The 14,838-nt window shown below is 44.3% G+C and overlaps 1 protein-coding gene across 3 annotated transcripts in view; it reads left to right on the top strand.

Moving 5' to 3' along the window:
• Positions 1-2,579: 2,579 nt before the first annotated feature.
• SPIRE1 (spire type actin nucleation factor 1) overlaps positions 2,580-14,838 on the top strand; it is a 161,091-nt gene continuing 148,832 nt past the window's right edge. For 2 of the 3 annotated variants that reach the window (XM_055417239.2, XM_055417237.2), the window contains exon 1: positions 2,580-3,093. In XM_055417239.2, coding sequence (XP_055273214.1) covers positions 2,817-3,093 — 277 coding nt within the window. In that variant the 5' untranslated portion in view covers positions 2,580-2,816. The remainder of the gene's footprint in view (positions 3,094-14,838) is intronic. The other variant, XM_088833440.1, reaches the window with a different exon arrangement.

Below are 14,838 nucleotides of genomic sequence, written 5' to 3'. Positions count from 1 at the left end.
ACATCAGTCCTTCCAATGAACATTCAGGTTTGATTTCCTTTAGGATGGACTGGTTGGGTCTCCTTGCAGTCCAAGGGACTCTTAAAAGTCTTCTCCAACACCACAGTTGAAAAGCATAAATTCTTCAGCACTCAGCTTTCTTTACAGTCCAACTCTCACATCCATACATGACTACTGGAAAAACCATAGCCTTGACTAGACGGACCTTGGTTGGCAAAGTAATGTCTCTGCTTTTTAATATGCTGTCTAGATTGGTCATAACTTTTCTTCCAAGGCAAGCGTCTTTTAATTTCATTGCTACAATCACCATCTGCAGTGATTTTGGAGCCCAAGAAAATAAAGTCTGACACTGTTTCCACTGTTTCCCCATCTATTTGCCATGAAGTGATGGGACTGGATGATCTTAGTTTTCTGAATGTTGAGTTTTAAGCCATCTTTTTCACTCTCACTTTCATCAAGAGGCTCTTTAGTTCTTCTTTGCTTTCTGCCATAAGGGTGGTGTCATCTGCATATCTGAGGTTATTGATATTTCTCCCTGCAATCTTTATTCCATCTTGTGCTTCATCCAGCCCAGCGTTTCTCATGATGTACTCTGCTTTTAAATTAAATAAGCAAGGTGACAATATGCAGCCTTGATGTACTCCTTTTCCTATTTGGAACTAGTCTGTTGTTCCATGTCCAGTTCTAACTGTTGCTTCCTGACCTGCTACAGATTTCTCAAGAGGCAGGTCAGGTGGTCTGGTATTCCCGTCTCTTTCAGAATTTTCCACAGTTTGTTGTGGTTTTTTGAGGAAGGACAAAAATGTTTGTGACTTTTGGCTATAGTTGCCCAAGTGCAACACTGCAGCAATATCCCATAAGGACAGAAGATGGTGCTATTGTCTATCAAAGTAGACCATTCCTCTGCTTCTTTGCATTATTCAAAACCAGTACTTTAGGGCCCTCCCTACAATGGCAACCCACTCCAGTACTCTTGCCTGGAAAATCCCATGGACAGAGGAACCTGGTAGGCTGCAGTCCATGGGATCGCGAAGAGTCAGACATGACTGAGCAACTTCACTTTCACTTTTCACTTTCGTGCATTGGAGAAGGAACTGGCAACCCACTCCAGTGTTCTTGCCTGGAGAATCCCAGGGACGGGGGAGCCTGGTGGGCTTCCCTCTATGGGGTCGCACAGAGTCGGACACGACTGAAGTGACTTAGCAGCAGCAGCAGCAGCAGAGGCCAGTTGTTAAGACTCCAGGCTTCCATGGCAGAGAGTAGGGGTTTCATCCCTGATAGGGAAACTAAGATGCCACGAGGCAGAGTCAAACAAAAACAAAACAGTAATATTTTAAAGCCATCTGTATTTTCAAAATTCACACGGGGTCTAAACTTTTAAAACAGCAAAAATTTACCATTCGTTTCTATGTTTTTAATCAAGAGGTTTTGTATATCTACATCTATCCTATCTATGTCATCACGTAAGGAATTAGACCTTTGTCTTTTTGGGGATGTGGCACACATAGTGTATTTTTTACAAATTGGATTATGAACCGGTAATTAAGTGACATTATTTTAAAGGTTTGTATCTCTTGTAATGAAATTGTAATAGAGTGCCCAGGGAGAAGCTTTTCCTTCCTCTTTCAAAGTCTTACCTGTTCTTGCTTTTTGTCTTCTCCCTATTCCTGCTTTAAGTACTGTGGTGTCTTTAGGCATTAAGAATCGACTTGTATTAATAATTTCTACTATAAGATGCAGTTGTTGAGGGTGCATTATCTAACACTGCACATAAAACTGCCTTAAAATGTTTATTGGTGCTTACTATTAGATACATCTCTTACTGATGGATGCTTTCAACTCTGTAAGGTTCTCATACAGGACTAGTCTGAGAGTGAAGTGTTACCAATTAAACTCATTTGCCAACAAGCGATTGTTTTATCCAAGAACTTTCTTTTATCACACACTTAATGGTACGTAGCGGCCCAGGAGGATTTTTTCCTTTTCTTCTATGGCTAAATGCCCGTGTGATAGCGGTTCATGAGGTATGAACACACTGGGTTAGCTGGGCTATGAGGCGTGTGGTCACTGGGAACATTGTCTTGGTGAAGAGTTGTTCAAACGTCACAAACGAATCCGAAGGACGTCTGCGATTGTTTGCTACAAGCTTGTACCCCAGGCCGTGATCCATGCGCTTGGGAGAAGCCAGTGAGCAAAACCCATAAAGACCCTGTCCTGGGGCTTCACTCCCTCGTGAAGTTGGGAGCGGAGAAGGAGGTTATCCGAGCGAACGGTCCGGTGCGTTGATGGCGACAGTACCCAACCGAGCAAAGCAGGACGCGAGGGGCGAGGCCAGGCGACTACGAAGTCTGTCCCGGCGCGGAGGCTGGCGTGGGTGTGATGCAGGTGCGGCTGCAGGCGAGGGGGCGGGGCCAACCTGGGGGCGGGGCTCGGAGGGCGCGGAGAACCCGGGACAGAGGCAGGGCGGAGCCAGGCAGGCCACGGAGACGGGGTTCTGGGCGGGGCGCGCCCCTGGGGCGGGGCTTGGAGGGCCGGGCGAACCCCGGGGCTGTGCGCCGCGGGGCGGGGCCGCGGAACGCCATTGCGCCGCTACCGGCTGGCGGTGGTCTCGTCAGGCGCTCGAGCCCACGCCTAGTCCCTCGGCCCTCCCCCGGCGCAGTTCTGCAGCCCGGCCCGGGCCTGGTCTCCGCCCCGTCCCCGCGGCGGCGCGCGCGGCACGCGGGGCGGGGTTCCGGGGATGAGGCGGCGGCGGCGCGCAGAGACGATGCTCTGCAGCTGAGGAGACGCGGCTCCCCGAGTGCGGCGCGACCCGCGGGATGGCTCAGGCGGTCGGCCCGGAGGGCGGCGAGGGGCCTCCGGACGCCGGGGCGGCCGCGGGCTCGCAGGACGCGCTGAGCCTGGAGGAGATCCTGCGGCTCTACAATCAGCCCATCAACGAGGAGCAGGCGTGGGCCGTGTGCTACCAGTGCTGCGGCTCCCTGCGCGCCGCGGACGCCGGCCGCCGCCAGCCCCGCCGCCGGGTGCGCTCGGCCGCGCAGATCCGCCTGTGGAGGGACGGCGCCGTCACCTTGGCGCCCGCCACCGGCGACGCTGGTGAGCCGTCCCCTGCGACCCCCTTCGCCCGCAGGAGGCCCCGCCGCGGGCCCTTTCCCCACCGCCCGCGATCCTCAGTCGCCAGCTCCGGACCCCGGACCCTTCCGCCTCGCGGCCCCCATTTCCCACTGTCCACGGAGGACCCTCACCCGGGCGCCGGCCCCACCGGGACCCTCCCCTACCCCAGCCTTCGGCCCTCCGCCCTGCTTACTTCTCAGTCTCCCACTGGAGGACCTTGGCCGAGGCCCCGGGCCCTTCCCCCACCACGGCCCCCATCTCCCACGGAGGAGCCCCGCCGCGCCCCGGGCCCTTGCCCCCAGCGTCCCGTTCCCCGCCCCGGGAGGCCGGGGACGCGGGCCGGGTCTGTGGCCGAGCGCCGCCGGAGTGGGTGGGAGCGTGGGCGAGGGTCTGGCGGCGGCCCCGGGAGGGGGGCGTGGGACTGAGGGTCAGTTTGCGGCCTGTCGGGGCGGTCAGCCCGCGGCCGGGGGGAGGAGCGGTGTCGGTCCCGGGACGCGCGCTTGTGCGGCTCGCGGCCCAACCCAGGTGGGATGCGCTCGGCGCTGCCCAGGTTCGCCCGCAACTGGTCCCCTGCTGCTGCGCCTTCGCGGGGAGCTGTCAGCGGATCATGCTTTTCAGAGATGGACAGCGATATTCCCTCGGTTGGAAATGTAAAGAAATCTGAGCCCTGAGGAGAATTCTGCTATTTGGGGAGAAATGAAGAGACTGGTTAAAAACAGACAGACAATATAATACGATATCCCTGTACGTTAAAATTTGTTGTAATGAAAAACAGGCTTGTAAAGTAAAAAGTTGACGGGATGTCAGATAGAATGGGTTTTACTTAGGTTATTATCTAATGTAAATTCTTTGGGATTATTACCTGCACATCAGCATATAGCTGCAGTTTACCCAAATATCTGTCGATGTTAAAGAGATTGGTAATAGGTTTCTTCTGTCAGTTTTTGTCTAATTTAGTCTTCTGAGAGACAAATAGGTTAAAAACATTTTAAAAATCTACTTAGTTTTAGAAAGTTGATGGAAGTGTCAGAATGCTTAAGGTGAAAGATGTACTTCAGAATAGAGTTTTAATGAAAATCCTTATTTAATTGATGAAAATAGAGAACAGTCAAAAGAGTGTGTTATCAGTTCTGTCAATTCCAACAGAACGTTTATTATTTATATTTGGTGTTGGGTAAACAGATTTTTAGAACTTTATTTAAAGCCAGTCTTTTAATGATTGTTTTGAAATTATTTCAAACAAATTTTTAGTTTATTTGATCTATTGCTTTTGAACTTGGACAATATTAGTGGGAAATAGTTGCAGTTATAATTTATTTATAGTGTATTAATATGATATGAAAATATACTTTTATAAAATACAGCAAAACCATGCCTGGAGATCCAAGATTTCAAAGGGAAAAGTATTTGTGTGCAGCCTGCTTTTAGAAGTCGCATTAGTTGTGATGACTTCTACAAAGAACAAACTTCTTTTTGTTTACATTATCCTTGAATTTAATCCCAGATTTGTGTTTGTGAACCTACCAGTAGTTTAGTTGTCAAAGATTGATGGATTCTGGTGGTAGGTTTTTAAAAAGTCATAACCTTATGTTGAAATGATTTCCATTTTGCATCGTTGGTATGAATGAGAGTGTATTGATCTCTTGGAATACATTCTGGCTCTCTGGAGAGAATGGCAGAGTTGTTTCCCACAGCAACAGTATTGGACTTGTAATCCATCCTCTTCCTCCTCTGTTGTGGAGAGAGCCCCATCAAAGTTGCTGAAATGGTCTTGCGCTTTTTGGGTCAATTGATTGAAAACCTGGGAAGTTCATACAAAAATATTGTTTATATTAGATAATTTCTTTCTTTCTAGTATTAAGTGTAGTTGTGTGGTGGTGGAAGGCACCATATCTTCTGAACATTTACTCTTGATTCTTAAAAACGCTGTACAACTTGGTACTCTGCACCCTTGTATAAATTCTGTTTTTAAGAAGAAATGGTAATCATGAACTTCCATTCTAAGAAGCACTTTGTTTTTTGTTATAAGATGTTTAACATAATTGTTGGCATTTGACAGCATTTGTATTTTCAGATGTTATCCATTGACTTACTGTCTAAATGCAGGTTGAGAAAGTTAAGTGATGTGCTCAAATTCATATTGGTAACTCTCTGAATCAAATCCTGGTCTTTTAACCTCTAGCCTTTGTGGAAAGGAACAGATTTGGTTTGATTTGGAATCATAATTCCTTCTATTTCTGGATGGGTGACCTTGAATAAGTTCCTAATTTCCCTGAGTTCCACCTTCTCATCTATAAAATGAGAATAGATCACTTTTCTCCCATGGGATGGAGGTTTAAGTGAGATGGTATGTGTAAAGTGCCTAATGCAAGGCTTGATAGGTAGCAAGTACTCAGTAAAATTTAGTTCCCTCCCTCCCCTGATCTTGTGGCCCTTTCACAGCACCATGGTGCTTCTGTATTTTTTAACCCAGAATTGGGACACATGTTGAGTTTATGGATTCTCAGCCTATGCACTGACATTTTTGACTGAATAGCTCTTTGTTGTGGGCGCTCTCCTGTGCTTGTGTAGGGTGTTGAGCATCATCCCTGGTATCTACCCACCAGATGTTGGTCATCATCCGCCCCCTCCCCCAGCTGAAGTTTCCAGGCCTGTCCAGCTGTCCTTGGTTGAGAACCTCTGGTCTGGCAGGTGACAGGATGTATTTATGGGGAATCTTTCTGTTGGTCACTGTTCCCTCTGCCGTTGTTGAATAGTTGGTTCTTAACACTATCAGCGGTGTCGCTCCATTTAGTCCCATAGAAAGAAATAGCACTTCCCATTCATTCTTGACTGGTTTTGGAATTGAATGTAGTAGCAGTAATTGATTTTAGTCTTTGTTTTCTTTTAATAGTATCAGCACATACAGAATATCCCCATTTGGGTTGAATTAAAAAGTTAGAAATGCATTGTAAGAGAAATAGAAAAATGTGGGAGGCATGGAAATGAAACCAATATTAGAAGAAAACAAGAATGGGTAATTTTATTTAGCATTCAGATGTAACTTTCAGTCATTTACTAATGCATCCATGATAGTAGTGTGATAGAGGGCTGAAGGAGATTGAAGAAGAAGGAAAAATTAGTTCTTTAGAGAATATTTTAAGAGGCAGAAAATTATATTATGAATCAGGATCTTAAAATGGGTAGTATGTTTATGAAGTATTTCTGTGATGACAGGAGGGTGATTTGTTGGTTAGAATCAAGAGGGTATATGATTTATCTTAGGTGGCTTACTTAAAATTTTAATTTTCCCCAGTGTCCATGTGTTTGTAGTCATAAAAAGACCTTATTGTCTGGTAAAAGTGTATTATATACATGTTGATGAAGTTTTCATTCACATCATTAATTCAGAAGTTAGACACTCACTCAGGTTCCTTATACACATTCTGCTATTTATTAGCGGTGCACTTGACTGACCGTCAGACAAGTTTTAATATGCCCATTCTTTAGAGAGTAGTCATTGATAGGATTTAGGTTGTATTCCCGCTCTGCTAGAGTAGAATGTGTGTTTCCTGGGATCCACAGGAGTTATTAACAGTAGTTCTAAAGCTGAGAACTGTTGTATGGTCTTAGCAGCCCTGTGGACCTTAAATATCCATCTGATGAAAGTACTCGTTTCAGATTTGGTTTCAAAATTTTTGATGTACATTTAGCTTTAGATGTATAAAGAACACTTTCAAAATTATGAGCACATCTTGGTTTAAAATAATGGTAAGATTGGTAATAGATTTTCCCGGGAGGAACAGTGGAATGCATATTATTAAAGACATCCCTTAATGTAGGGGCCATTGGGGCTTTGTTTTGAATTTGAGAAGAGATGTGATGTGATCAGTGAGTCTTCTCAGCAGGGTTCATGCCATTTGGTGGGTATTGAAATAATACCCTTTTTGAATTTAAAGAGAGACAGTAGTGAAAACATGTTTAAAAACATTAATTTTTGTTCACTCTTGATATTTTTTCTTGAGTGTATGCATCCTTGTTGTTAAATGAAAGGAATACTTGAGATGTATGTGTCCAGGGTAGAGGTCAGGGGTGAATGGCTGTGTTATGGGTTGGTGAAATACCTTGTCATTTATATCAACAGATAAGAATTATTACATTTGAACAGTATATCCAGATACGTGAGCTTAATTAAAAAATATTTTAAATTGCATTGAGTCCTTTCTATGTGCACAAAGTGTTCAAGTTTCCATGGGTGATGTAAACATAAATAGGTTTAGTCATTGTGCTGCTGCTGCTGCTAAGTCACTTCAGTTGTGTCCGACTCTGTGTGACCCCATAGACGGCAGCCCACCAGGCTCCTCCGTCCCTGGGATTCTCCAGGCAAGAACACTGGAGTGGGTTGCCATTTCCTTCTCCTTAGTCATTATAGAGGAGAAAATAGAACATAAACAGAGTGACCAGTTTACTATGAAGCTAACACAGCTGAACTTGAAACCTGCTTCTTACACAGTCCCTTTCCAGGCTTCTGAGAGGGGTTTTAACCATGTGTTGAGATGATTGTTTGCAAGATTAAGATATTTTAGCTGTGATCAGTTAAGATTGCTGTCATGTTGGCTCCAGTTTACTTTCCAACAACCAAAATCCCATGGACAGAGGAGCCTGGCAGGCTACATTCCATGGAGTCACAAAGAGTTTTTCATGATTGAGCCCACACACACACTCACAACCTTCCACTTGGGTCTTGTGAGTGGACACAGACACTTTTGGAAGAGATTTTGGAATAATGAGAGCCTGCTGTGGCTCAGATTTAGGTAAAGAATCTCCCTGCAATGCAGGAGACCCAGGTTTGATCCTTAAGTCAGGAAAATCCCCTGGAAAAGGAAATGGCAACCCACTCCAGTATTCTTGCCTGGACAGTTACATGGACAGAGAAGCCTGCCGGGCTACAGTCCATGGGGTCGCAGAGAGTCGAACACCACTGAGAGACTAACATTAAGGTCTTGAAATAATTGGTTTGTGGTTTTGTATCTGTATTTCTGCCTCATGGAGAGGGTGGGCAAGTATTAGTCATATATAGATATTGGTTCGTAAGTAAGTTGGAACTCTGGGGAAGCTATTTGCTTTACTAAGAGTTTTTGACTAAGTTTAGAAGGAGAAAAATCATTGATCTGCCAAGGACTGTGGGTTGATAAGAGACAGTGAGTTGCACTCTGCCAGTCTTGTTTGTAAACTGGAAATCACTTTCCTACTCAGTTTCTGCACAATGGCAACAGTTGCCATCCCACCTTCACAGTAGTGTCACTGAGTCCTAGGTATTTCCCATTTGCTTCCTATTGGCTAAGTAGAAAAAAGGAAACTTCCCTCTCCCAGATACAGTACTTGTTTAAAACTATGAGGAAGATGTCTCTGTTGCCAAACTGCCAAATGTAAATTTTTTTAAAGTAATTTTTAAAATGAGATAATTTTAGAAGAAAAGTTGCACAGATAGTTCAGAGGGTTCCTGTGTGCCTCTTACCCTGTTCCCTCCTTATTAACATCTTATATTTCTGGCTACATTTGTCAGAACTAACCATCAGCACATTCAGTTCAGTTCAGTCGCTCAGTGGTGTCTGACTCTCCCCGACCCCATGAATCACAGCACGCCAGGCCTCCCTGTCCATCACCAACTCCCGGAGTTCACTCAAACTCATGTCCACAGAGTCGGTGATGCCATCCAACCATCTCATTCTCTGTCGTCCCTTTTTCCTCCTGCCCTCAACCTTTCCCAGCATCAGAGTCTTTTCCAGTGAGTCAACTCGTCCCATGAGGTGGCCAAAGTATTGGAGTTTCAGCTTAAGCATCAGTCCTTCCAATGAACACCCAGGATTGATCTCCTTTAGAATGGACTGGTTGGATCTCCTTGCAGTCCAAGGGACTCTCAAGAGTCTTCTCCAGCACCACAGTTCAAAAGCATCAATTCTTCGGCGATCAGCTTTCTTCACAGTCCAACTCTCACATCCATACATGACCATGGGAAAAACCATAGCCTTGACTAAACGGACCTTTGTTAGCAAAGTAATGTCTCTGCTTTTTAATATACTATCTAGGTTGGTCATAACTTTCCTTCCAAGGAGTAAGCGTCTTTTAATTTCATGGCTGCAATCAGCATCTGCAGTGATTTTGAAGCCCCCCAAAATAAAGACTGACACTGTTTCCACTGTTTTTCCATCTATTTCCCATGAAGTGATGGGACCAGATGCCATGATCTTTGTTTTCTGAATGTTGAGCTTCAAGCCAACCTTTTCACTCTCCTCTTTCACTCCTCAGATCAGCACATTACTGTTAACTAAACTCTAGACTTCATTTGGATTTCCCTAGTTTTCCATGAGTGTCGTTTTTCTGTTCTACAGTCCCGCCCAGGACAGCTGAGTGCATTTAGTCATTATGGCTCACTAGTCTCTTCTGCTCTGTGGCAGTTTCTCAGATTTCCTTGTTTTTCATGACCTTCACAGTCTTGAGGAGGGTTGGCTGGGGGTTTTGCAGAATGTCCTTCCGTTTAGGTTTGCGTGATGTTTTCTTGACTGGACTGACGTTTTGCATTTGCGCAGAGAGTACTAGGAAGGGGCAGGGCCCCCCTTGTCACATCGAACTTGGGCATGTAGTGTCCAGACAACACCTCTAGCAATGTGAGCCTTGTTTGCCAGGCTTCTCCACTAAAATTTTTACTGTTTTTGCCTCTTCTATACTCTATCCTGGACCTAACAGAAGCAGAAGATATTAAGAAGAGGTGGCAGGAATACACAGAAGAACTGTACAAAAAAGATCTTCACGACCAAGATAGTCACGATAACGTGATCACTGACCTAGAGCCAGACATCTTGGAATGTGAAGTCAACTGGGCCTTAGAAAGCATCACTACTAACAAAGCTAGTGGAGGTGATGGAATTCCAGTTAAGCTATTTCAAATCTTGAAAGATGATGCTGTGAAAGTGCTGCACTGAATATGCCAGCATATTTGGAAAACTCAGCAGTGGCCACAGGACTGGAAGAGGTCAGTCTTCATTCCAATCCCAAAGAAAGGCAATGCCGAAGAATGCTCCAACTACTGCACAATTGCACTCATCTCACACGCTAGTAAAGTCATGCTCAAAATTCTCCAAGCCAGGCTTCAGCAGTATGTAAACCGTGAACTCCCAGATGTTCAAGCAGGTTTTAGAAAAGGCAGAGGCACCAGAGATCAAATCGCCAACATCCGCTGGATCATGGAGAAAGCAAGAGAGTTTCAGAAAAACATCTATTTCTGCTTCATTGACTATGCCAAAGCCTTTGACTGTGTGGATCACAATAAACTGTGGAACATTCTGAAAGAGATGGGAATCCCAGACCACCTGACCTGCCTCTTGAGAAACCTGTATGCAGGTCAGGAAGCAACAGTTAGAACTGGACATGGAACAACAGACTGGTTCCAAATAGGAAAAGGTGTACGTCAAGGTTGTATATTGTCACCTTGCTTATTTAACTTATATGTAGAGTACATCATGAGGAACGCTGGGCTGGAAGAAGCACAAGCTGGAATCAAGATTGCTGGGAGAAATATCAATAACCTCAGATATGCAGATGACACTACCCTTATGGCAGAAAGTGAAGAGGAACTCAAAAGCCTCTTGATGAAAGTGAAAGAGGAGAGTGAAAAGGTTGGCTTGAAGCTCAACATTCAGAAAACAAAGATCATGGCATCTGGTCCCATCACTTCATGGGAAATAGATGGAAAAACAGTGGAAACAGTGTCAGACTTTATTTTTTTGGGCTCCAAAATCACTGCAGATGCTGATTGCAGCCATGAAATTAAAAGACGCTTACTCCTTGGAAGGAAAGTTATGACCAACCTAGATAGTATATTAAAAAGCAGAGACATTACTTTGCCAACCAAGGTCCATCTAGTCAAGGCTATGGCTTTTCCAGTGGTCATGTATGGATGTGAGAGTTGGACTGTGAAGAAAGCTGATCACCGAAGAATCGATGCTTTTGAACTGTGGTGTTGGAGAAGACTCTTGAGAGTCCCTTATACTGCAAGGAGATCCAACCAGTCCATTCTAAAGGAGATCAATCCTGGATGTTCATTGGAGGGACTGATGCTAAAGCTGAAACTGCAATACTTTGGCCACCTCATGGGACGAGTTGACTCACTGGAAAAGACTCTGATGCTGGGAAAGGTTGGAGGCGGGAGGAGAAGAGGACGACGGAGAATGAGATGGCTGGATGGCATCACCGACTCTGTGGACGTGAGTTTGAGTGAACTCCGGGAGTTGGTGATGGACAGGGAGGCCTGGCGTGCTGTGATTCATGGGGTCGCGGAGAGTCGGACACGACTGAGCGACTGAACTGAACTGAACTGATACTCTATCCTTTGAGTTGCATTCACTGGGGCCTCCTTCTGGAGTGGTGAATATTTACTTAGTATTTTTTGAAATTCTTTTGTAAGGAAGATTTGACTCTTCTCCTTGTTTGCTTATTTTTTCTATCATTTATTAAGTCTGGAATCTTGTATGTTTTATACTTTGTTACCTGTTACCAGGTTATTTCTTTTGTTGCTCAAATTGTTCCCACTGTGGCCATTGGAGGTTCCTTCAGGTTGGCTCCTGTGTTCCTCTGTGCCCCTCCCTCTTGTGTTGAGCACTTACTTTCTGCACTACACAGAGTTTCAGGTCTTATCCTGTATATTTCCTGCCCCAGCTCTGGAATCAGATGTATCTCCAAGGAGCTCAGGGGTGGGTGTCCCTGTTGCTACTGAGGTTGTTTTAGTTTTAATACAGAAGAAGAATGAAGTGGTAAAAGGTTTGATTACTTTTGTCGTTCAGATTTCTTTAGATTTGAAAAGTATCTCTGTCTGGTACCTCGTCTGCCTGTATATTCATTCCTTTGTTCAGCGGTTGTTTACTAAATACCATAGAGCCAAGTTGAGTAGGAAAGTTCAGAGAGCAGTCTGCTCAAGCTATTTATCGTAAGCGAGCAATACCTGGAAGCTGAAGCCAGAGGAGCCTGTATTGGGGGGTACAAGCTTGGATGGACTGGAGCTGATGGGAGGTCAGTGAAATGTGGCCTGGGGTCAAGTCTGGATTAACTGAGATACTTGGATGCTCAAGAACTGGTTTGGGATAAATCTTGGGGACATTGGCCTCCCTCTTGCAAGTCCTTCCTGCATCTCTGGGCTAAAGGTGTCCCCGAAGCAGCAGCAGAACCATGCAGAATGGTGACTGGTAGCACAACTACCAGATGTGAGGTAGTTCCCTGTTTTGTGAACATATGTCTTCATTACAGCTCTGAAGTGTACTCATCCTGATGTCTTAAACTTAGTTCCCCAATCAGAAATTGAACCTGCGCTTACTGCTTCTTTGGAAGGCAGAGTCTTAACCACTAGACTGCCAGGGAAGTCCCACTTTTTTTTCATGAATATATAAAAGTTAATATATATACTAACTTAATGGGATTAATTACATTCACAGTGTTTTACAATCATCACCACCATCTGTTTCCAAAATTTTTCATCACCCAAACTGTAATCGTTAAACAATAATTGCCCATTCTTCCCTTTTTTAGCCCCTGGTAACTGCTAATCTCGGAGAAGGCAATGGCAAGCCACTCCAGTACTCTTGCCTAGAAAATCCCACGGATGGAGGAGCCTGGTGGGCTGCAGTCTGTGGGGTCGCTAAGGGTCGGACACGACTGAGCGACTTCACTTTCACTTTTCACTTTCACACATTGGAGAAGGAAATGGCAACCCACTCCAGTGTTCTTGCCTGGAGAATCCCAGGGAAGGGGGAGCCTGGTAGGCTTCCGTCTATGGGGTCACACAGAGTCGGACACGACTGAAGTGACTTAGCAGCAGCAGCAGCAACTGCTAATCTACTTATGTTACATTTTTGTCTCTTCTTATTTTCACATGTTCAGATTTTTGTGTACTCTGGATTCGAGCCATTTGCCAGCTATGGGTATTGCAGATACCTTCTCCAGCTCTGTGACTTTCCATTTCACCTTGTTAGTGTTGTGTTTTGATGAATAGAAGTTTTTCACTGTTTCTGACATCACTCTCCTAGAAGTTTTGGTATATCATCACATTTTTATTATTAAGTTCAAGTATTTTTCTGATTTTCATTGTAATTTCTACTTTGATCCATGGATTATTCTGTCACTTTTTATTTATATTGAGACTGTATTTTTAGGTGCATAAAATTTAGAGTTGTGATAACTTCTTGGTAGATTGATCTGTTTCTCTGTGTGTTTATAGTTAATGTGTGTACAGTTACATTGGCTTTCTTTGACTAAAATTTACTCAGTATGTTCCTTTTCCACAATTTCACTATCAGTTTTTAATGTTCTTACATTTAAGGTGTGTCTTTTACAAGGAGGATATAGTTTGGATTTGTTTTTTATTGGAAGGACTTATGCTAAAGCTGAAACTCCAATACTTTGGCCACCTCATGCGACAAGTTGACTCGCTGGAAAAGAGTCTGATGCTGGGAGGGATTGGGGGTAGGAGGAGACGGGGATGGCAGAGAATGAGATGGCTGGATGGCATCACCGACTCGATGGACATGGGTTTGAGTGAACTCCGGGAGTTAACGATGGACAGGGAGGCCTGGCGTGCTGTGGTTCATGGGGTCGCAAAGAGTCTGACACGACTAAGCGACTGAACTGAACTGAATCATATGTAATTTAAGTTGGATTGTGTATTTTATTAACATTTAATATAAATAGTATAATTTATATAAAATAAAGTAAATATATTAATATAAATACAGTCCATTCTAAAGGAGATCAGTCCTGGGTGTTCATTGGAAGGACTGATGCTAAAGCTGAAACTCCAGTACTTTGGCCACCTCATGTGAAAAGTTGACTCACTGGAAAAGACTCTGATGCTGGGAGGGATTGGAGGCGGGAGGAGAAGGGGACGGCAGAGAATGAGATGACTGGATGGCATTACCGACTCGATAGACATGAGTTTGAGTGAACTCCAGGAGTTGGTGATGAACAGGGAGGCCTGGTGTGCTGTGATTCATGGGGTCGCAAAGAGTCGGACACGACTGAGCGACTGAACTGAATATAAATACTGATTTTTAAAATCAGTAATTTTCTTTATTTGGCCTCACCATTCAGCCTGCGGGATTGTAGTTCTCTGAAAAGCAATCTATAGATTCAGTGCAATCCCTATCAAGCTATCATTGGTATTTTTCAGAGAACTAGAACAAATAATTTCACAATTTGTATGGAAATACAAAAAAACTCGAATAGCCAAAGCAATCTTGAGAAAGAAGAATGGAACTGGAGGAATCAACCTGCCTGACTTCAGGCTATACTACAAACCAACAGTCATCAAGACAGTATGGTACTGGCACAAAGACAGAAACATAGATCAATGGAACAAAATAGAAAGCCCAGAGATAAGTCCATGCACCTGTGGACACTTTTTCTTTGACAAAGGAGGCAAGAATATTCAATGGAGAAAAGACAATCTCTTTAACAAGTGGTGCTGGGAAAACTGGTCAACCACTTGTAAAAGAAAGAAACTAGAACACTCCGTAATACCATACACAAAAATAAACTCAAAATGGATTAAAGATCTAAATGTAAGGCCAGAAACTATAAAACTCCTAGAGGAAAACATAGGCAAAACACTCTCTGGCGTAAATTATAGGGGGATCCTCTATGACCCACCTCCTAGAGTAATGGAAATAAAAGCAAAAATAAACAAATGGAGCCTAATTAAAC

This window comes from Moschus berezovskii, chromosome 28 (assembly GCF_049115385.1).
Source record: "Moschus berezovskii isolate FMDL1 chromosome 28, NW_MosBer_1.0, whole genome shotgun sequence".
In the NCBI taxonomy this organism is placed as follows: domain Eukaryota; kingdom Metazoa; phylum Chordata; class Mammalia; order Artiodactyla; family Moschidae; genus Moschus; species Moschus berezovskii.
Note: the sequence above shows the minus strand (reverse complement) of the source record. Positions and strands in the feature narration are given on the sequence as shown.